General features: G+C 36.0%; 1 protein-coding gene across 3 annotated transcripts in view; it reads right to left on the bottom strand.

Annotated features, from left to right (window-relative positions):
- The window catches only part of LOC138175878 (semaphorin-3C), a 202055-nt gene that overhangs the window by 54517 nt on the left and 123573 nt on the right, over positions 1–23965 (bottom strand). For all 3 annotated transcript variants that reach the window (XM_069106514.1, XM_069106516.1, XM_069106513.1), the window contains exons 7-11: positions 18516–18635; positions 14532–14674; positions 12527–12641; positions 10939–11008; positions 6912–7056 (exon numbers count right to left, since the gene is read on the bottom strand). In XM_069106514.1, coding sequence (XP_068962615.1) covers positions 6912–7056; positions 10939–11008; positions 12527–12641; positions 14532–14674; positions 18516–18635 — 593 coding nt within the window. The remainder of the gene's footprint in view (positions 1–6911; positions 7057–10938; positions 11009–12526; positions 12642–14531; positions 14675–18515; positions 18636–23965) is intronic.

Genomic DNA, 23965 nt, shown 5'->3' with positions numbered 1-23965 from the left:
TCCGAGAGCCTCTTTTGCTTTTCCTATAGGAGAGATTCATGTTAATTAACTGGCTAGTTAATTAATACTAACTAGGATTAACTAGACTTAGTTAGGCATTTCAAGATGGTACCAAAAGAACACTGGTTTAGGAGAAAGAAGCTTGATTTTATCACCCTGGTTATCTGAGCTATTCCTTTAATAATATATATCTGATGGTTCAGAACCTTAGAGTGGGTTTAAACAGATCACATTCAAACTGGGGGGATTCTAAAAACTCTGTTGACTCATTTTTCCTACAGTCAGGATATCCTTTGAAAACATCATATTGTATATCTTGTCTTAGTCTCTACATATGTGTAAATACTCAAGTTTACAATATATCTCAGATATATGTCAGCCTTTATTTTAGCCCACATTAAAAAGAAACATGCACAAGACTTATTGGAGCCCCCAAATAATCAGGATAACTATCTTTTCCTTTCTGGCAAATTCCCCTGACACCCATATCCCAGTGCCCCAGCCCAGGTAGCTATATAGTCCTCTAGATTTATAGTATTATCCCAATCAATACATGGTGCTCCTCTGAAATCGAATTTTGGATGTGAAGACTGTGAGATATTCAACTCTAGTACTCTTTGGGCATCAATGATCTATAGAACTCAGAGCAATGGAAAAGGACAGACTATGTCTTTATTCTTCCCCATCATGTCTCACTCTCTTGATGATCAGTGCTGCCTCTCTAAGGCCACATGTGCAGCCTCCTCTTCTCTCTAGAAGACTAAGTCCTGGAATTTTGCTTGTTCTCACCAGCTATTACCATCTTTCAGGCCAAAAAGCTCTGCTTCTGCCTCTGTGAGGCTGCCATCTTTGGAGCTAAATGAGTCTATCACTCCCATTTCTGGAGCACAGATGTTCTTTGGATCACTGTATAGATGAACAGGCTTCAGTGCTCCAGAGACCTGAGCTATTTTTGTACAGGTATGTGCTTGGCTCTTTCCAATCTGGTTCTCTCTGTTCTCTGCAAGATCTTTAATGGGCCCCACTCCAAGGGAGCAGAACAGATAAGATCTGTAAAAACTCTAACTTAATCAATCAATCCCACATACCATGACTCAATCATTCATCCTCAATGAGGTGTCAAAAACTCAACAAGTAAGCAGACTAAGGGAACTTCCTAAACTTAATTAGATATCACCATAAATCACCACAATGTGGTGTTAATGGACAAGTTCATACCTTACAAAGGGAGATGTCTATAAAGGAGGAAAAAAGCTTTCTTTCTCTCTCATTTAACTGCATCAGTACTAAGCATGTCCCTGCTGATATATAAAATTATCTATCCTGACTCCATTAAGCGTTTCATTCAAGGGACAGTGACAGATAACAATATAATACTTAATGATAATAATAACAAATGCATTGATAAAGTACTTTAAGGATTGTAAAAATGTTTTATGTAAATTGTCCCATTTGATACTCACTACACCCCTTGGAGGGAATTGTTACAGCTATTAAAATCTCCATTTTCCAGATGGTAAAACTGATCCTGAGGGAAGCTAAATGATTTTCCCCAGGGTCTTGGAACTATTAAGCAACTGAGCTGGTTATGTACCCCAATCAACCAGAATCCAAGTCAAGAGTTCTGAATGGTATACCACCTCACTACTTATACTGCACACTCAAAATGATTATGTTCTTTCCTTGAATTTCACTAAATATTCTGATTAAATGAGTTACAAAGACCATAGGCCAAGACTCTGCTAAGTGTAATTCAGTGACCATTTAACTTTGACATACAGAATGATTGGTTTTGTTGTTGTTTTTATCCAAAGATACCCTCATTCATTTCCAATTGTCACTTTCACCCAGAAGGCCAGATCATACAAATATACAATGCTATTTCTCCACAACCTTAAAACAACAATGAATTTTACTTAGAAAGAGGACAAATAACTAGAAATCAAGTGCTAAGAGCAAGGAAAATCACTACGTGTTGGGAAATGGCTGATAGGAACCAGGAACCAGTGAATGGAATCAAAGCATCATTAAATCTTGGGAAAGGAGCTCAGTGTTCATTTAGTCAGACTGCTACCTGTCATTTTTATAGATAGAATGTCGTCCCAGGGGCTGAGGTGACAAAAGGGAGACAGGTGGTATTCTATATATGTAGGGATGATCTGTCTGTAATTCTGTCTATGAGCTTACTTAGGGATGCCAAATAGTACTCTCATATGGTGATTATTAGAAATACATGGGAGAGTTAGTGATGTAAGTCTCCACTAGTTGAGACAGAGATGAACAGTAAAGTCATAATGCCTGTGAAATAGGAACATTCATGCCCATTGTATTTACTGTGAATGGGCATATTCATAGGTGTCTATATGATACCTGGACCCAGACTCATAATTCTCCTTCATGGCATGCATGAGAATTCTAACAGTAAAGGTCAGGAAAGCTCTGTTTCAGATCAATTTCAGAGTAACACATCCATATTCTATCTACAGAACCTGCTCAGGTCCCCATCAATAGAGAAAATGTGACCAACGTCAAGACATAACACTAACTAAAAGAAGAATTCTGTTTACGATAGTCTCAACAAATGGTTATGGAGCCTCTGCTTAAAGGAGCAGAAGGGCTCAATTCCCGCCCCTCCTGCCCCCACCCCCACCCCCAGGAAACCTATTCACCTTTTGGACAACTCTATTAGAAATATTTTCTTAAGATTAAGCAGAACTGTATTAAGAGCATCCGTCTTATTCTAAATCCAATATTCTAGGCTATAAGCTTTAGACTTCTTTATGTACAAAGTATTCCAAATTATGTTTTAAAAAATGCCTATTTGAGGCACTGCATTCCTATCTAGCATCTTGGAGAGTGATTTAGGTCTACAGTTATTTTCCTTTATTTATTGCAAAGGTCAATGAAACAGAAGTTAGGAGAACTTGATTCCAGTCTGTACCCCTAACTAACTTTGAGCCTTGGCGTCCTTAAAGAAATTGGTTAATTTTTCTGCTTTAGTTTTCTAATGCATAAAATGAAGGGAAAAAGGATGGATTAGAAAATCTCTCAGTTCTGAGAAAGTTCTAAAATATTAACATTCTTTAATTCCTTGAAAAGTGAGAGAAATATAAACTGAATTATAACTGTCAATACCAGGAAAATAAATTCTAAAGTTTAAATGCGAATGTTTCACTCTGGATCATTTTCAGTTTCCAAAGATCTGTCTTACTTAGGTGTTTTCCATTTCTTTATAATTTCTATTACCCTATTTCATCAAATGTAATGGGTTAAGGGGGAAAAATTCTTTTAGGCAGTCTTATTTTATAGTATTCTCTCCTAATTCAGGGCTTTCTATGCCATTTAAACCAAGATAGGAACATTAATCAGCACTGCTAAAGGTAGCAGACTATGGTCCAAATGATATCATTGACAGGTTGGAAAAATTCCAATTTTAATCAGGCACTGTTGCCTCTGAATCTTCAACTGGATAAGTTATAGTTCTTTAATAATAATGATATTTGGTCATATAAATTGATCTTGTTTTCCAGCTCCCCACCCCAAAGTAATTTCATTTAGGAACTAATTTTTCATGCTTATGGCTGCTAGGGTTCTACTTGTAGTATTATTTTAATCATTATGACATATACATTTCATTTTAGATTATAATTATAGCCAATTCCAATTCTGAATTTTTCCTATAAAGTTACCACTTTTATTTATTTTTTCTTTTTTAATTTTTCAAATGCTTTATTAACTTCTGATTTACATCATTCATTTCCACCAGAATTTGAGTAACAAATTCTCTCCCCGCTTTTCCCCTACCCACCGCCCCAAAATAGCAGTCCCACAGGATATCCCCTCCTCCAATCTGCTCTCTCCCATATTTTCTCCCATACTCCTTTCAACTTTTCCAATGGATCTCTATGCCCCAGTGCCTGTATATCTTATTTCCCAATTACAAGTAAAAAAAAGTATTAATAATAGTATGTATATATATATACACATTTAAATATTTGATTCTAAAACTTTGAATTCCAGATTCATTCCCTTCCTCCCTTATCACCCACCCTTACTGGGAAGATAAGCAGTTCAGCATAGGTTGTACATGAGTGGCTAATGCAAAACAAACATAATAGATATATTGTAAAAGACTGACTACTATTTCCCTCCCTCCTATCCCACATCTCACTTGTTCTATTCTCTACTTTGATCCCATCCCTTTTCAAAAGTGGGTACTTCCAACTTCCCTCCCCCCTCTAATCCTCTCCTCCCCTCAAGCCAAATTCAATGGGAATAAGGTTGACCCATTCCCTTTTGCCTTCCTATCCTTCCCCTCCATTGTAACCATTTTCCCTTGCCTCTTCTATATGATAGTTTACACCATTCTGTCTCTCCCCATCTCCTCTAATTATATTCCTCTCTCACCTCTTAATTTCACCTTTTAAGTATCATCCCTTCCTGTTAAATTGGTCCTGTGCCCTCTATCTATGTATACCTGTAAACATATATACACACATTCACATATGTATTCATATGCCCATATACCCTCACATATAAATATATATGTGTATATATATATATATATATATATATATATTTCTATTCCCTTCAGCTACTGAGAAAAGTTTCATAAGTTACAATTATTGTTTTTCCATGTAGGAATGTTAATAGTTCAACTTTGATAAGTTCCTTATGATTTCTTTTCCCTGTTTACTTTCTCATGCTTCTCTTGCTTCTTGTATCTGAATGTCAAATTTTCTATTCAACTCTGGTTTTTTCAGCAAGAATGCTTTAAAGTCCTCTATTCCACTGAATGACCATATTTTCCCCTGAAATATGATACTCAGTTTTGCTGGGTAGGTGACTCTTGGTTTTAATCCCAGCTCCTTGGACCTCTGGAATATCATATTCCAAGCCCTTGGATCCCTCAGTGTAGAAGCTGCCAGATCCTGGGTTATCCTGATTGTGTATCCACAATATTCAAATTGTTTCGTCCTGGCTGCTCGTAATATTCTCTCCTTAATCTGAGAATTCCAGAACCTGGCTATAATATTCCTAGGAGTATTCTTTTTGGGATATTTTTTCAGTAGATGATTGGTGGATTCTTTCAACTTCTATTTTGCCCTGTGGTTCTAAAATATCAGGGCAGTTTGAGAACTTCCTGGAGGATGATTTCTAGGTTCTTACTTTGGTCATGGCTTTCAGGTAGTCCAATAATTTTTAAATTATCTCTCCTGGATCTATTTTCTAAATCAGTGGTTTTTCCCATGAGATATTTCACATTGCCTTCTATTCTTTCATTTGTTTGGATCTGTTTAACAGCATCTTGATTTCTCATAAAGTCAGTAGTTTCCATTTGCTCCAATCTAATTCTGAAGCAACGATTCTCCTCACTGAGTTTTAAGATTCTTTTTCCATCTGGCAAATTTGGCTTTTTAAGGCATTCTTCTCCTCATTGCCTTTTTGAGCCTCTTTTGCCATTTGAGTTAGTCTGTTTTTAAGGTGTGATTTTTCTCAGTCAGGCTGTTGACTCTCATTTCGTAATTTTCTTTCATCATTCTCATTTCTCTTCCTAATTTTTCTTCCACTTCTCTTATCTGCTTCTTAAGGTCCTCTATGGCCTGTAACCAGCTCGTATTTTTCTTTGAAGCTTTTGGTGCAGGAGTTCTGACTTCACTGCCTTTCTCCTGTTCCATGCTTTGCTCCTCTTTGTCCCCAAAATAGGAGTCTAATGTTGGAATCTTCTGTCTGCTTTGTTTCCTTTGCCTGTTCATGTCTCCCCTCAGTCACTTGACCCCTGGGATTTTTGCCAAAGTAGGACTCTGCCACCAGTCAGGGGAGCTTTCGTCCCAAACACTGGGGTTTTCTCAGTTCCTGGAGGTATTAGATGGGTACCCTCTCTGAGGTCTCCACACACTCTGGCAAGCTAGACACACACCCCAGGACCTCCACCCTAGACTGCAATCCAGATCCAAGCAGGTTAAAGCAAGAGTGATTACCCCTCAGACTGGTGCTTAGTCCCCCTACACTCTGCAGGCCAGGAGCTGAAGTTGCCATGTGGCGTTGGCTGGCTATGCCTGCGTCTCAGCGGCTTCTCGCTCCAGTGGCTTTGCCCTAGGGGCAAAAGCCACGCACTCCCACTTACTGGTCCCAAAGTCCAGACTGCACTGACCTCTCACTTTGTCCCTAGCATCTATGTGTTGATAAATCTGGAAATGACCACAGCTGCTGCTGATCTGGAGTCCCTCCAGCTGGCAGATGGTCAGGCCCGCCCTCGTTTGTGGGGCTGGCCTCGGCTCCCAGAGCACTGGGCTAGCCGATTCCTGCTGGCCTGTCGGGCTGTCCTCAGCAGGCAGTTAGCTTCTCTGTGTTATTTCGTGAGTCCTGCAGCTCCAAAGTTTGTTTAGAGTCCCCTTGTTACATGGATTGGGGAAGGTGGAAGCCGGAGAAGCAGGGAGGTCCTGCTTCTACTCTGCCATCTTGACTCCGCCCCCCAAAAGTTACCACTTTTAAAGACATATGGCATATAGTTTTGAAACTAGAAGGGCATCTATAAAAGAAGAGCATTTCTTAATTTATCTAAGTCATGTGCAAATGAATTATTTCTTCCTTATTCCTTCACTGTTACTCTAGGTAAATCAAAGGAAAAACAAGTGAAGTGTCTAAAACTAGGATTTGCCATGTTCATCTCACAGAGTTATTATGAAAATCCAGTAAGGTATATGATTTTAAACAATTAAGGTGATAATAATGATGATAATAATTACAAAAAGTTCGAAATTTTAAAAAGTAAATAGTTTATATGAGCTACAATGAATTTGTGAAAAAAAAAATATTTACTCCATTGTATCTAGCTATTAGTGAGGGTGAGGTATTAATTCCTTGACAGATTATGCAAAGACAATAAATGCCCAAAGGTAGGTACTTACAGTGCCAGGACGGGGGTAAGGAATTCTCCCCTGGTATGGAATCAGCTGATGGTTTGGCCCTTCTTTGTGGGCAAATGGTCCATTAAACACCGTCTGAATATCAGATAAGTGATATACACAAACTGCTGAACCTTTAAATACTGAGCTGTAGAAAACAAACAAGCAAAAAGTTACCTTATAGATTGATCATATGGAATACTAGCTAATTAATTGGGCATGGATTTCCTCAGGGAACTGAGAAAGAATTCCAAGAGGATGGCCTTGAATTATTTTTTCAAGTATAAACTAGAATAGTGATTGGGTAAATCAGCCAAAACGCCCCACACCTTAATGAAGTGAGGAAAAGTGTCAAAAATGAACCAAAAGACTTTAGACAAAGTTTGAAAAAAATTCCTGAATCAAGTAAAGTAACATTACACAGGCATCTGTGTTTAGATCAGATGAGAAAACCTGGTCATAACCAGGGGTCCTCTATAAAATATCAAACCAGTTATGTCTGAGAGATTAAAGAGAGTTGGAAAACATTCTAGCAAAATCTCTGAGGAAAAATGGCTTGGGGTATGGGAAGGGAGAAGACAGAGACTATCACTGGGTATCCTTCCCAACATCCCTTTGGCCTGAGTTGGTCCCTGTAGGTTTTGAAGGATATAGAGGATTTTAGACTTCTTAATGGTGCTCTAGCAGCATTCCCAGAACAGTTGGTATACAGGATCTACCTCACTGGCAAGGAGAGGTTGGACATATATTTAAGGCTTTCCAGCAGAAATGCTATTCTTTCCATATCTATAGGCAACATCTTGAAGGTATTATCAAAGGGACTTTCAGAGCTGTGACATACCACTCTGTAGTACATGCTCTCTAAACTCTTCCGTTTACCCCAGAACTCGGTATGTATTGATGAGAAACTTTATCTCAGACTCTGGGGGCAATATTTGGACAAATTGTTCTCATTATAGTACCTTATTAAACACCTCTTTCTAAAAGCTAAAAAGAAATAAAGCACTTTGTAAACACCTGAAAGTATTTCCCCCTTCATATATGTAACATATATATGAATCAACATATATAGATTTATTTATTTGTTATATTATGTTATGTATATGTACATATATCATTTTTATATTATGTTTATTATTGTTATTAGTGCAGCATTGGAAAGGCATAATATAAAAGGAAAAGGTATGATTTATGTGCCTGAATCATACAACACAAAAAAGTAAACACTGTGATTCAGACATATATTCTTTTTTTTTTTTTTAATTGAGCAATCAGGGTTAAGTAACTTGCTCAAGGTTACACGGCCAGTTATTTCTGGGTGTGGTGCTGAGTGTCTGAGCCCGGGATTCGATCTCCAGGTCGTCCCAACACTGGAGCCGGTGCTCTTACTCGCTGAGCCACCTGGCCGCCCCTCAGACATATATTCTTAACCTGATAAGTAAGAAGAAAAGGTTTTCATCTGACATGGATTAATTAATTAATCTGTGATTGTAATAGGAAGCATTTTGTTTTTACTGCCTAGGAATAAACCCATTAAAGGGGATTCCCAGACTCTCCCTTTTTCTCATGGACAGTGCAACTGATGTCTGAATTCAAGAAATTCAATTAAATTCCATGTCAATTGGAATGCAATTTTTACCGAAGCCAAGGAAATCATGGCATCAGTAAGTTCAAAGTACATCTCTGAACATCATGCATTCATGACCTTGCCCCATGGTATCCCATCCTCAGCTTTTCAGCTTCCTTTCATGTACTGTCTTCCTCCATTAGAATGTAAGCACCAAAGGGCAGGGACTGTCTTTTTCTTGTTTGTATCCCCAGTACTTAGCACAGTAGGAACACACTAGGAGCTTAAAAAATGTTTATCAACTAATCAATATCTCCACTTACAACCATGTTGTTAGGAGAATGATCTCAGATTTTTCCTGTCATGAGCATTAGTTATAATTTATAAAGTCATTTTCTTCCTGACTGTTTTATACAGTTTTCTAGTTGGTCATAGACAAAAAAGGGATGTAATTCAAAAAGGCAGATTAAATCAGACAATATACCTTTGTAAGTTTTATTTCAGTTCCTGCCAAAAAAAAACATGCTTTTTAGTCACCCATGCAGGTCAACAAACACTAACAATTGTTTTTCATCACAAACATTTCTCTACTGTTACCTGCTTAATTTAGGGCATAAAGGGGTGAAAATAATTGGCTTTGATATATAAAAAATCTATATAAATAGTGTGATCTCCAGCCTTAATCATCTAACATCCATCCTAGATTTTTTTTAATAAAAATAAATGCCTTGGCTTTTAGAAAACCAGGAACCTGGACACACAAACTCTTTCCCTTAAATCTAAAACTGCCTTGAGGATTTGGAACTCCTCTTTGTTTAGTATGTTGTGTCCTTGACACAAATCCAGTTTCCATTGTAAGAACAATAGTCTAAAAAAGCTTTTTTGAAAAGAACAAACATGTTAAATTCAAAATAAAATTCTAAAACCTTCCAATTTCCCATGTTATTTGTTTTTTATTCCTTTTTTTAAATGAGATTCAGATATAGATTTGTCTGCCTGCAACTTAGATAGGGACCAGTACAGCTACATTTTTTCCCCAGTTGCTACTTTAAAAATGATAGTACAATCTTAGGTAGCCTTAGTAGATGTACCGGTTCTGAACAAAAGAAATAATACTTTCTCCATTTGCTCACATAATTCTGTTCATGTTTTAAGAGGAATATTAAAAAAAAAAAAACACCTGAGTACATTCAGAGGAATGTAGCAAAAAAAAAAAAAAAGGTGTGGAGCTGAAAACTTACATGAGGAATGGTTGAAGACAATTGATGAGGAACTTGAGAAAGATAAAAGTAAGAAGAAACATCACAATATCTTCAAATACTGAAAGGATTATCATGTGGGAAAAAGGTTTAAACCTGCTTGTTAGCTTCAAAGGTCAGGATTAAGACTAATGGATGTTAGAGAAAGCTAAATTTTCATGCAAATATAAGGAAGAAATTTCCAGGAATTAGTGGTATACAACAACAAAATGAGCTCTCTTAAGAAGTCATTTGTGTGCTTTAGTCTCAGCTTTGCAAGCTGAGACTGGATGCTCACTTGTACAAAGCATTCTTCTCTAAATAAGTATGTGCTAATGCATGAAAAAGGTCAATCCCCACTCTAAGATTCTATAATCCTACACATTTGTGATAATAAAAAAACTTTTATATGTTTTAATATAATTATAAGGTTAGTAGTACAGAAACCAAGCCAGAAGCATTTGAAAATGTCTCCTGAAGTTGAGTCTAAGTTATCTTGTTGTACCTCTCAGTACCAATGGAAAGTTTAAAGATCCAATTTTGGATCAATTTTTTTTTTAAAGCAATTGGGGTTAAGTAACTTGCTCAAGGTTACACAGCCAGTTATTTCTGGGTGTGGTGCTGAGTATCTGAGCCTGGATTTGATCCAGGTCATCCCGACACTGGAGCCGGTGCTCTTACTCGCTGAGCCACCTGGCCACCCCTAAGCAATTGGGGTTAAGTAACTTGCTCAAGGTTACATGGCCAGGTGTTTCTGGGTAGGTGCTAAGTGTCTGAGCCCGGGATTCAATATCCAGGTCTTCTCAACACTGGAGCCAGTGCTCTTACTCGCTGTGCTACCTGGCTGCCCCATTTGAATCAACTTTTAAAGCAAATTTATCATCATTTTTTTCCTTGAAAAACTAGTTGAGTTATTTATATATAAAGAAAACTAGGTTTTATTCCAATTGGTATTTTTGTTATTTAATTTTTGTCCAGGTAACCACATTTTCCCTGTATCAAGACAACATTCTACCAGTATGATGCTAGTTTTTTTTTTTAAATTTTATTCTAGCTGAAATATATTGGATAATCAATCCGTTGAAAGTAAATTGATATGAATATGTATATCCCAACTGTTAAGGAAAATTAGATTACATATAGAAGAGTCTATTCAATACTATTAACTCTATATAATGTAAGACTACTTAAGAATAGAAATTCTTTTTTAAAAGCAGATCACTACCTTGATGTTGTAAAAATACCATACACAAGCGTTGTCCGAGGATTATCTGTTTCTAGCAGAAATACGTCCTCTGCAAAAGGAAAAAATAGGGTTATTTGAAAACTTCAAATCTAGTATTACCACTATACTATAGTTTCCTATAGCATTTATATTAAATCTCTGAATTAAACATTCGACAGCTGGTTTGTAACATTGAAATTACTCAAAAAGTATGATGAAGCATGTTTTTTCATAAAGAATTATGTGCAGGACAGTGTATATTCAGAAATCTCTAGAAAAAAAAATACAGGTTTTGGTGATCCCAGGAACATAACCCCCTTTTTCTCAAAGGTTCAATGTATCAACATTTACCCTTTTGACTTTTGTGCCATAATCTAGGAACATCACTGCCTCAAAAGTTGAGGACTTACTGTATTTTCAAAAACACGGTGTCTCCTGTCCTGACCCATCTCCAGCCCAAAAAGAACTACATGTTTCTGAAGAACCTTTTGTGATCCATATTGTTTTTATCCCTTGCTCAGGTTTTACAGTGTTCATTGGAAATTTCCACTGGCAAGTCAAACTTTGTTCATACCAATAGTATCACTGATGTAGGGAACTCCCAGTGAGGAAAATCCCACTATACTATTCAAGTTTAATATGTCTAAAATGGAATTCGACATTTCCACTGAACTTTGTAGAAGGTTCTCTACTTTGTCAACTATTCTCCAAGTCACCCATGCCTGGTAAATCTGAAGTAATCTTTTTATTCATCAAAGAGAGCCAATCAATCACTAATTCCTATTAATTTCCTTTTATAATACCTGGCACTTCCATCCCCTCCCTAACCTTCCTACTGCCACTCCCTTAGTTTGGACTCTCATTGTCTGATGACTCACAACAATCTCCCTGCTTTTGTCTTTTCTCTTTCCAGTTCATCCTACAAAGCACAGACAGATTGGTCTTTCTGGTACAAACATTGATCTTATTAAACTTAGAATCTCAGAATTAAAAGGGACCTCAGAGATCAGCTAATCCAACAGATAACTGAACAGGAACTGACTGTTTACAGGTCATCAATCTTCAGGCAAAAATATTTCATGCGTCAAAGGTGTATATGTATGTAGAAAGATACATACAGACATTATCTATACATATATACAAATGAATAAATGAGAGAGAGAGGAGGGGAAAAAGAAGAAAGGAGGAAGGGAGGGAGGAAAGAAGGGAAGGGAGAACGAAAGAGAGATAGAAAGAAGGAAAGCAAGAGAGAAAGAAAACTCTCAGCCCTTTTAATGTTCTGATTCAACGCACAAGGCCTATATGTTGCCATAAGAAATACATGACTATATTGAAAGCTAACTCATTTTTTCAAAAAAGAAATGAATTATAAAGAACAGTTGACATTTCTTAGCCAGAAGCTAGAGTTTATGAACTTTTAATAAATCACACATATAAGATGGCAATCTAAATAGGCAAATTAAAGCAATTCCCTTTACTTATTAATATCAACTTTCATACTGAATACAAAATTTTCTAATAGCTGTTTTAAGTTAGAATTCTTACAAATTATCTCTCAAAATCAAATCTCAGACCCATACTAACATACCTAGTTCATCAAAATAAGTTTCAGTGCCATCTTCATCCATCACTGAGCATACTAATCTAGCCTTTAAGAAAGTGGTCCACTTGTTAACAAGGCTACGCTGTCCACCAGTGTCATTCTGAAAAGAAGGGCATTGACAAATCACATCAAATTTAAATGTAACATTAAAGAATGGACACATCATAACTTTGGACACCACAAATTGTGAATATCCTGTAATATTATAAGGAGATATTTAATATTTACCTTTTAAAAATTGATCCTTTTCCTGATAGATTAAATGAGACAAGATTTTAGGAGGTATCTTTTAAATAAAGCAGTGCCTCATGTACCTGTCATCATTAAGGAATGTCACAGTAATATAAATAATTTTCTAGGTAAATTACATTGCCCAGTTTAATAAAACTAGCTATTTAATTTTGTAAGTATTAATGACTGATACCATTCTAAAAATGAGTTGCACACTCCCATACAGATTGAATATTATTTAACCTTTTCTTGATGACTTGGGGCATCATTATGAACATCAATTATTGCAATCAGCCAAAATGTAATAATTCTCTTGAGGGCTACTGAACTATTTTGCACTATACATTATGGCTCCAGAGACCTATGCTAGATAGTTCTATCTCCTGCTCAGCATGCCCTCACTGCTTCTAATCTTTTGCTTTATAGTCAAGATGATCTATCTATGAAAGGTCCAAAGGACAGTATCATGCACTTCTTCTCATGCAAATTAGGATGGATGTTATGGAATCCCTTCTCCTCTTTACTTAGAAATCTCTTTTATTTCCTTTTGGCTTTGATCCTTTGTTTCATATGATTAATTAAATTGGAGCAAAGTTTGATCTATTATATAAGTAGGGCATTGGTGTGCCTCACAGAGCAAATAGTTTTCAGATACAATAAAAAATGTAGAATGCCTATTTAAATATTATTCAATTCATTTCAACAGATTTCAAACTAGAGCAACATGTTCAGTGCAAAGAGTACCTGAGTTTTAAATCTGATTACTCATCCTTCAAGACCTCACTGAAATGCAAACTCTTCCACAAATACATCCCTGATTTGCTAACAGCAGGTGAAACCTTATTACCCTGAACTAACACAGATCACAGAAACTTTGTTCCTCTTGATGGACTCTGAAATTCTACCTGGCTTTAGAGGTATTTGTGCATATACCTAATTCCTATCTGGCTATACGCTCCATGGCATCAGAAACTATATGTTATTCATAGCTCCTAGTCCTATACAATGAAATTCTTATCAAATTCTAGTTATATTTGTAAATGCTCAATAAAGATGTATTGAATTGAATATTAAATATAATTTTGTAAATCTTTTAAAAAAAACTCTGGGCCCTCTAATCAGTTACATGAATGTAATTAGTTATACTACATCAAGGTTTGTACTTAACTATAGAAATTGTTATTTCTGTACTTTGAAAATGCTCACGGGGCGGCCAGGTGGCTCAGCGAATAAGAGCACCAGCTCCAGTGTCAGGATGACCTGGATCAAATCCGGGCTCAGATACTCAGCACCATACCCAGAAATAACTGGCCGTGTAACCTTGAGCAAGTTACTTAACCCCAATTGCTTAAAAAAAAAAAAGAAAATGCTCTGTGATTGTCATTTGTCTCGATGGATTTTCCTCATCATTAGTATTAATTTGTGGGACTTAACTGTATTTACCAGGATTTTTTTTTTGCATATACACCTATGCTATATGTGTAGATATTTTTATGACATGGAAAAATGTATAATTCATACAAAAGACTGGTTTTTTTTTTACAAACATCATTAAATATTTGCTCTGCTCCCCCACTGAATATATATACATATATATGTATATGTATTCAAGCTGTGTCTAATTAAACTTACAATTCCATTGTGTTATTTCAAATATAGCATGATAAGCAAGAGCAAGCAAAGAAACTGGAAAATAAATGTGTATTTCTATTCACTTATCCAATTAAAATAGGTTATTACTTTTCAAAAATATACTCACAGGACATATTCTAGCAATCATGGAATGAATCTGCTTGGTAGTACCGCTGTTGTCAGTTAGTTTTTCTTTGAAAAAAAAGTATACTTTTGCATCATTGGGATCAGTACCATCTGGGATAACATGTGCATCTACAAACATAGGTTCTAGAAAGAAAACAAATAAAGATAATAATTAAAATATTTATATAGGTATCATTAATTTACTTATAAGTGTGTGATATATAATTCCATTTAGTTAAGCATATATTAACCTCCACTATCTGCAAGATATTATGTTAAGTGATAGTGATACAAAGGCCAAACCAAACAGTTGAGGAAAAAAACTAGCTGGCCAGTCTGACTAGAATAGTACAATATGTTGAGGGGGAAGGGAAAAAGGAAAAAAAAAGAAATTTACATGATAACTTTATTATATATTTAAAAAGAATAACAAGTTGTACATAATAGATTTGCAGTTTCATGTACAATCATCTTTTCTTATTATAATACATTATGGAAATTCTTGTTTTAGTCTATAAAGTAAAAATAAAATAAATTTTAAAAATTATAAAGAGAGAGGATATGCCAATCTGGGAAAGTAAAAATAATAAAATTCTACCTGACATTATAGTTATTTGTGGTCATGTTTAATCCCTATCAACCTGTACATTTCATAGTATCAGGGACTATATTTTATTCTTTGGATTCTCCACAGCTTCTAGTCTTACACAATAAGATGCTTAATTATAATAATAATGATAATATCTTTTATTTACACCCATTTTAAGATTTTTCAAAGTGCTTTACAAATATTATCTCATTTCATTCTTACCGATTCTGATAAGTAGATGCCGTTATTATACCACTTTAGAGATGAGGAAATTGAGACAGGGAGTACTTAAGTGACTGGCTAGGGATTGGACCCTGAAAGACCAAGACCCTAAATGCTACTCTGAGGAGTCGGTATTTTCTCTTAGAAACAATCAGGACCCAATTGAGGTTTAAACATGACCAGATTCCCACCTCAGATAAAATTATTCTGGCAACAACATGAAGGATGGATTAGTGAGAAAAGAGACTGGTAGACCAAATTAGGAGGCTTTTATGATAATCCAGGCAAGAGGCAATGAGGGGTTGAATTAGATTACAGCCAAGTGTGTGGAAAAAAGAGAACAATTGTGAAAGATGTTTTGCTGATAGAATAAATAAAAGTTGGTGGATAGCTGGATTATATAAGGGACAGAGAGGAATTAAGGGCAGCCCCTCAGCAAAAATACAGAAGTTAGTCAGCAATTGGCAGCTAGGTTGCATATGGATCAAGTGATTGCTGGACTTGGAATCAGGAAAACCTAAGTGTGAATCTGTCCTCAAACACTTACTAGTGCTGTGTGACTTGGGGCAAGTCACTCAAACTCCCTCAACCTCTGGAAAAGAAGGATAATAACAGTACCTGTTTTGCAGGGTTATTGTGAGGATCAAATGAGATACCATATATAAAAACTTTGCAAACTTTAAAATGCTATATAAATACTAGCTATTATTGAGTTTACAGCAGCATTCATCAGAAATCCTATGATAGAGGATTTATCATATATGATAATTCAATGATTTTTTTTTACAAATGGTTGACACATCTTCATTGGAAATGGATAAATATTAGGAAGGCCATTATTAGAGTTTTTGTGAAGAAATCATTTAACATACCTTAAAGTGGTATATAAAGGTAAGCCATTATTGAAAAAAAAATTTCCCCTTCTTAAGACTGAGTACCAGAAAGAATACTGAATGCTGAGGTAGAAGGTCAGTACATGTTAATATATTCTACTAAGGCCCTGGTTTGGTCATTCATTATTCAAATATGTATATATACCTCTTTAAGCACCAATTTCCTCATCTATAAAATGGAAAAGACAACACTTTCCCAGGTTACCTTAAAGGATTATTGTGAAAAGAGTGCTGTTTAAATTGTAAAATATAAAAATGTCTAATGCTTTCTTCCTCTTTAACTATTACCATCACTATTGTTAGCATTAATGAGTTGGAAAGGAGAGAAACAATCTAATTAGGGGATTGATTTTTACTAAATGTTTTTTTTTCCTAGTTATTACTTTCCATGGGAAAGCAGAACTAAATGGCATTTTTCCCCACATTCCACTGTGTCTGATAAAAGTGGGCCAACATTTTTTCTTCCCAATAGTTCCATTGTCTGCAACAATTATGAACATGTTGTGAAGAAGGGAAACATGCAAATAATCTTACATAACTGAGTGGAGGAAAACAGTTTACTTCTGCAGCAGAGATCTCAGGAACAGTGGGCAGACCAGGGTTGGTTCTAGTCCTGGCCTCATCCTTAAGTAAGGACAAGCCTTAGTTTTTGTTATTGTTTGTGTTTTTTTAATTTATAATACAGAGCCTGTGATTTGGTATTATGGAATCTCTGAGATCTATTCCAGCTCTAAGACTTTATGTTCCCGGTACCTATATACTTTCCCCTTTCTTGGAATGTGTATGCATGTATATTTGCATGTATGTATATGTATATATATATATATATATACACACACAGACATACACATAAAGTCTCTGTGTTGCTCACTATGTGTATGCATATATATGTAATACTTACAAAATTTGATGAGAAAGGTATATATGTATGTATATATATATTAGAATATAGCTTCAAACACATAGCCCACAGGTAAAATGCAGCCCACAACTCCTGAGTGTGGCCTGAACTAAATAAAAATGTGGTTCCTATCTGATTTTAATATATGATATACACATATATCATAATGCATGTTTAATGTAGACTAAATACATATATATGCATTTACATGTTATATATGCACATATGTGTGCACATACATATAAATATAAAAATATATGGCTTAAGTCAATATGTGATCCATAGAAATCCTTATGTATGTTTTAATGGTCCCTTTTTCTATTGGTGAGTTTGCCACCACTGTCTTAGAAGACTATGTTTTATCTACACACAGAGAAATTCAATGAAGCAGAATAAGGAGGTGAAAGTTGAAAGAACTAAAAAAATAGCTACATTAAAATACAGCATACTAAATGAAGGGGAAGAATTTCAAAGAAAAAATCATGATGCCATTTAAAGACATAGAGGGTCTCCTTATTTGCAGACCATAATCAACTTTCAGAAGTCTCAATTTCCAGATGTACTAGAAGAATAATTTCAAAAAATAAATGCACAATCAGTGCTTTCTTGCACTGGAATATCAGTGCAATTTAATGCTTTGCTAGGGTGATTCATGATCATCTGGGCAGTGTTAAACAGATCACCACATTGAAAGTCAGCAAGGCATTTTCCCCAAGGCATAGTGACAAGGATCTCCTTGATTTGTTTTTTATCCCCTTCCTCTTAAGCAAAAGGCCACAGTGGCAGAGTAAGATCAGATGAAGACCTCTTATGATAAACATTTCTCTGAGACCCCAACAGATGGATTTCTGTGAATGCATTCCTGCTCATCTCTGATAAAAGCTATAGTAAGAAAGGCATAACAATTTAGGATTATTTTAAGTCATCAAACTACATATAAACTAGAATGTAATCTAGTGATTCCAAGCCTTATAAGCTTGTGTTATAATTTAACAAAATATAACGAATAATTGCTTTCACAAGAGATTCTGTTTATTGTTGACTTAGATGCCAATGTAACATAAACTGATGTGTGTATATTATAGAGATACACACATATATGCATATATGTAATATATATACACATATATTCTGTGACAACTGCTTTATGATGAAGATGGTGAAATGTTACATAAATCAGGGACTATTTAAATTATTCACTTTACCCAAATATTTAGAATCAACTCTATAAGAGTCTTCATCAATCACACCAGGAGTACATTATCTGGGACATGTTATTTTCTTGACATTTCCCCTCAGTTTCCTTCCTGCAAATTTCAGAAATAACAAAAAAGGCTGGTATGTGAGAATCAAAAGCATCCATTAAAATGACTGGCTTACCGCTTAGCCATTTAGAATTGTGTTGATCTGTTCTGACTGCATTCCTTTTGGTCAAACTACGAAAAATAGCAGCATCCGTACCCATGAAATCGATGTACATTCCTGAGAAGAGTTCTTCATCTATAACAGAGGAGGGGAAAAGATAAATTCTTAACACAAGCTTATTTATCTTTTAAAGTTCTGTTTTTAGAGGCATAAATGAACTTGTCTATTAGCACAAGGCCACGTACGGTGCCTAGCACATATATTTTCTCTTGAGGTCCCATTATTTAAATTTAAAAATTCAAGTTAAATAAAAGTCAAACACTGTGTTCTTGAACAAGTCTACTTCTGCCAAATAAGAGACATATAGGCAGAGGGACACATTTATACATCTTACAACATACACACAAGTGAGAAGGCTTCTGCCAGAATTTAATACTGCTAAATCCCATTGCATATACTATAGATATTTTGGCAAAGGTAAATAATTCCAAATAATTAACATATCAGAGTAGTGAACTCCCTCCTCCAAGTAAGGTGCATGTGTGTGTGCGCATACACACACACAGTGCTTGGAGTTCAAAAACTGATGTTATGGTTCCATTCTGCTCCTATAACTAGCAGGCAATTCACTCCTGACCTCAAATCCCTCTTTTATGCATCCTTTGATACTGTTAATCGCTCCTTCTTTCTTGGATATTCTTTTCTCTTTAGCTTTTGAGGACACCAGTCTCCCTTGGATTTCCTTCTACCTATCTGAGTACTCCTTCTCTGTCTTTTTTGTTAGATATTCCTCAAGATCATGCCCTGTAAACATAGATGTCTCTCAGGGTTCTGTCCTGGGCCCTCTTTTCTTCTTCTTCTATACTACTTTACTTGGTGATCTCATCCACAATTCTCTCACCCCCCATATCTAAGCTGTTGCCAAGACCCACTGATGTTACCTTTGAGACATCTGCTGAACATGTCCCGTTCCCTGACACTGCCATCACCATTCTAAGTGCAAGTGTTTATTACCTCATGCTGGTAGACCTGCCTACTACTCTAATGCATCTTCCATTCAACTATTAAAGTAATTCCCTAAAATGTACATCAGATTATGTCACCTCCTCCCCACATATAAACTCCCATGGCTAGCTTCTATCACCTTCAGAAGCAAATACATAGTGCTCAATTTGATACTCAAAGCCCTTCATGACCTAGTGGCCTCCTACCTTTCCATTCTTCTTACACCTTACTCCAAAACACACACTCTTCCATTCAGTGACACTGGCCTCCTGGCTGTTCCACAAGTAAAACACTCTGCACTCCGGGCATTCTCTCTGGCTGTCCTCTATGCTTGGAACATTCTCCCTTCTCTGCTTTGACAACTGACCTGCCTGGCTTCCTTCAAGTCCCAACTAATCCCACCTTTCTACAGGAAGCATTCTGTAACCCATCTTAACTTCGGTGCTTCCACTCTTCAAAAAAAAATCCTAGTTACTCTTTATACAGATGGCTTTGTAAATATTGGTTTCCATATTGAATCTGCCATTAGATTGTAAGCTCCTCAAGGGGAGGATCATCTTTTGCATGTATTTATATCCCCAGTGCTTAGCATCATGTCTGTAGGTGCTTAATAAATGTTTATTAATTGATTGAATAGTCTCTGTCAAATCAAATGGTCTTTTTTTTCAGTCTACATTATTCTTGACCTTTCTGCAGCATGTAATAATGTTGACCTTCCCTTCATTTTCGATATTCCTTCTTCCATGATCTCTCTTAGTTTTCCTCATGTCTGATCATTCTTTCTCAGTCTATTTTGCTGAATTATTTTCCTAGTCCTATACCCTAATTATGAATGTCCCCTAAGCCTTGGCCCTCCTTTTGCTATTTTTTTCTCCATCTCCCTCTCCCTGTATACCTTGCCTCTTGGTGAGCTCAAGTTGCTATGGACTTTCATTCTTCATCTCTTTGCAAATGATTCCCAGATCTATATATCCAACTCTAGTCTCACTCATGAGTTCCAGTTCTGTATAACTAACTTACTATTGGACATCTCCAACTCTATGTCCTAGAGATTTTGCCAACTCAACATTTCCAGAAAAGGAGTTTATTACCTTCCCCCTCTGAAGTCCAATTTTCCAACTTCTCCATTTCTGTAGGAAATATAATAGCCATCTCTCTAGTCAATAAGGTCCACAATTTTGGAGTTATCCTCTTAGACTTTTTTCCTGTCTCTCAACTGAGATTCAGCTTCTCCTATTTCCATGCCTTTGCAATAGGCGTCACCCTGCTAACAATATATTCAATCCTCATGTCCACCTCACAGAATCCTTTGTTTCCTCTAATCACAGTTTAAGAACCACCTTTGACATGAAGCTTTTCCAGATGACCCTCGTTATAGGCACCCTCTCCCTCCAAATTAATTTGTTTTTATTTTATACATTCTACTATATGTATACATAGTCTTTCCTAAAGACTGTAAGCTCCTTGAGGGCATGAACTATTTAACTTTTTCTTTGTGATGGCTGGCAAAGGACAGGTACATAGTAATGTTATCTTTTTAAAACTGATTGATCTTCAATTGTTCCCGCTCCCTCATCCTCTATATCATCCTCCACAACATCTCTCTCATATATCCCCTAGTTCAGGCCCATATTGTCTCTCACCTCAGCCTCCTAATTGATGTTCCTGCATCAGGTCTCTCTGCCTTCTCCTATCTGTCCACTATCAAGCTTTTAAACTGATATTCCCAAAGTACCCATGTCCCTTTCCTGCTCATGAAGTTTCAATAGTTTCCTGTTGCCTCTATGATTAAATACTTCTGTGTGCCATCTAATACACTTCACTCACTCAATATTACCTTTCCTGGCTTATTGCACATTATTCCCCTTCACAGATACTAGCCCAGTGGTATGAAATTCAAATAGAAATGGCCACTAAACTGCACATAAAGATCCTTATGAGATGCACTTTAACTTGAACAACCACATATTAACATTGTCTATGTACTGTTGCATTTTTATTTAGTTAGTTAAATAGTTCTAAATCACATTTTAATGTGGTTCAGCTGTATTGACATTGACTCACGTCTACCACCTCTACGCTTGTGTCATCCAAGATGGTCTATTTGTTGTTCCTCATATATGTCATTATGCATCCCAAATCCATGGTTTTGTACACGTTTTCCCCCATTGGAAAAGATGAAGAATTTTTTTCTTAGTTGGAAATCCCTTCAAAATTCAGTTCAAATGCCTGCTTCTACATGTCTCCTATTAGATGCTACTATCTCCCATCCTCAAATTATGGTATATTTACTTTGTGTATATATCATATGAACTTATCTGTGCATGTGTTGTTTGGAACCAATAGAATATAAGCACTTTGAGGGCAAGAGCTATTTTAATTTTGTTTTCATATTCCCTGTGATGAGTGATGTGTGATGATGTGATGTGTGCCTGGCACTTAACTGATACCTGCTGACTCAATGAATGGTCACTTTAGGCACTGATATTTTATGACTTTCATCTAAAATGAAGAGAGATGTGGTGTGTGTGTGTGTGTGTGTGTGTGTGTGTGTGAATTCATAGTCAAGGATGAAATTTAAAATTTAAATACAAATAGTTAATGAATTAATGTATATATGTACACATTGTTGTGGAAGTAAATACTTTATATGGATTATCTCATTTGAGATTCACAACAGCTCTGGGGTAAACAGTACAAACATTTTTATCCCTACTTTACAGATGCAGAAGGTAAGATTTAGAAAGACTAAGTGATACGTCCAAGCTGAAGGAATAGCAAATGGAGGAAGCAGGATCAGGATCCAGAGATTCTGAATGCTTGTCTAGAATTCTTCTAATACCCAAGGAGCCAAACATGCCTGGACTGTGACTCCTGTTATTCACTGAACAGATTTAAATGTAGCTGGGAAATATTTAACAAAATAAATAAAAATGCAATAGAGCACAGATAATGTTAACATATGCGATCCTAAGTCAAGTCCCACATGCATCCTTGTGTATGGTTTACTGGCACCTTTCCTATTTGAGTGTGACACCACTGTTTTATACCACAATGTCTCTCACTAGTTAAAAAAAGGAGGAAGAAGGATGATATTTGTTTAAGATGATAAGCAAGTTATTAACTCACAGATGTTTTGTAGAAATCAGGAAACTTTAAAACTTTGTAAAAAGGTATTACTACCTAAGAATAATGACAGTGGCTCTTACAGAGTTTTAACACTTGCATTCTAAAAAGTATTACATTTTGAATAATAATTAAAATTTCTCTAGGGCTTTTGGTTTACAAGGAACTTTTCTGACAATTCAGACAGATTTTTTAAAAATTAAACATAGAGGAGAAGGTAATATAAAAACAAGAAAAAGAAAAGTATGAGAAAAAAAGACCTTTTTTTCAACAGTGGCAGAAGCAAAGAGCTATGCTTTCTATGTACATCAACCTAGGAAATAAAGCCCATATGTTAGGAACATACATGAAAGGCATATAAATTCTTCCCTCGAGGAACAAAAAAAAAAATTCCATCGGTTAGCATTAATGCTACCCCCTGGGTACAAAACAGAAGCTAACAGCAATCTTTAAAAATCAAATTTAGCAAGGTTAGAGTCTGACTGGGCTGCCACACAGCTGTGTTCTTTGACTGATGTTCCAGAGTAAATCCCCTGGTAGCCCTCAGAATGTGGTCGTGTTGGCATGATCCATGTTATCTGAGGCACTCTAGGCTTTTCTAGGCAGTAATAAGAAAGAATGTGAGAGAGAATGAAGCTTGTGGAATGTTCCTGTTGTGTTACTTACTAGGTCATGAACTGGACCCCTACCAGTTCCTTAAGCAGGTATGGCAGGCATTGTGTCGCCTTGCCTCTCCTCCTAGTAGGGGTCCAAGCCATGTGGGAGTCCATTGTAAGGGGATAACCAAAATGAGAAGGAAGAAGTATTTGAACAATGTGGCTTCTTTAAAAAGACTATAAAAATATCTGTATAGAAACACACATACATATGTGTATTTACAGGTGACTGTTAAATTATTATCTGCTTATAATTAATTATTACGTATTCTTGTGCCTGATTTCCTCCTAGGTATACAGTGCCTAATCCCTGCTGTCTCATACACTGACTACCATAGCTCTTAAAATTCTCATGTTTACATCAATAAAAAAAAAAAGTGTGAGGGAATGCAATTTTGAATCCAAAGTACTCCAGCTTATTAATGAACCAGGCCTTAAACAATCCACAATACTTACTTGTGTAATCAGGTATAAAATGTTCCTGTCAGCTTCACTTCCTTCCTTAAATTTACTCTAATTTATTACAGCAAGGTTGCCAGTCCTGCTGTGGCTCCTTTGCTCTAATGAAAGGCTTAACGGATGTATATCTCTTGGTAAGAAGTGTGCTTTGTAAGGGTAAAAACAAAACAAAACAAAATTCTTTTCAAAGTTTCTCTGAAACTCTCATTTTTCCAAAGT

Source organism: Petaurus breviceps, unplaced genomic scaffold (assembly GCF_028583685.1).
Source record: "Petaurus breviceps papuanus isolate PSGF00001 unplaced genomic scaffold, PetGlider_PUasm1.0 79, whole genome shotgun sequence".
In the NCBI taxonomy this organism is placed as follows: Eukaryota; Metazoa; Chordata; class Mammalia; order Diprotodontia; family Petauridae; genus Petaurus; species Petaurus breviceps.
The sequence above is the reverse complement of the archived record's forward strand: the minus strand, read 5'-3'. Positions and strand labels throughout refer to the sequence as shown.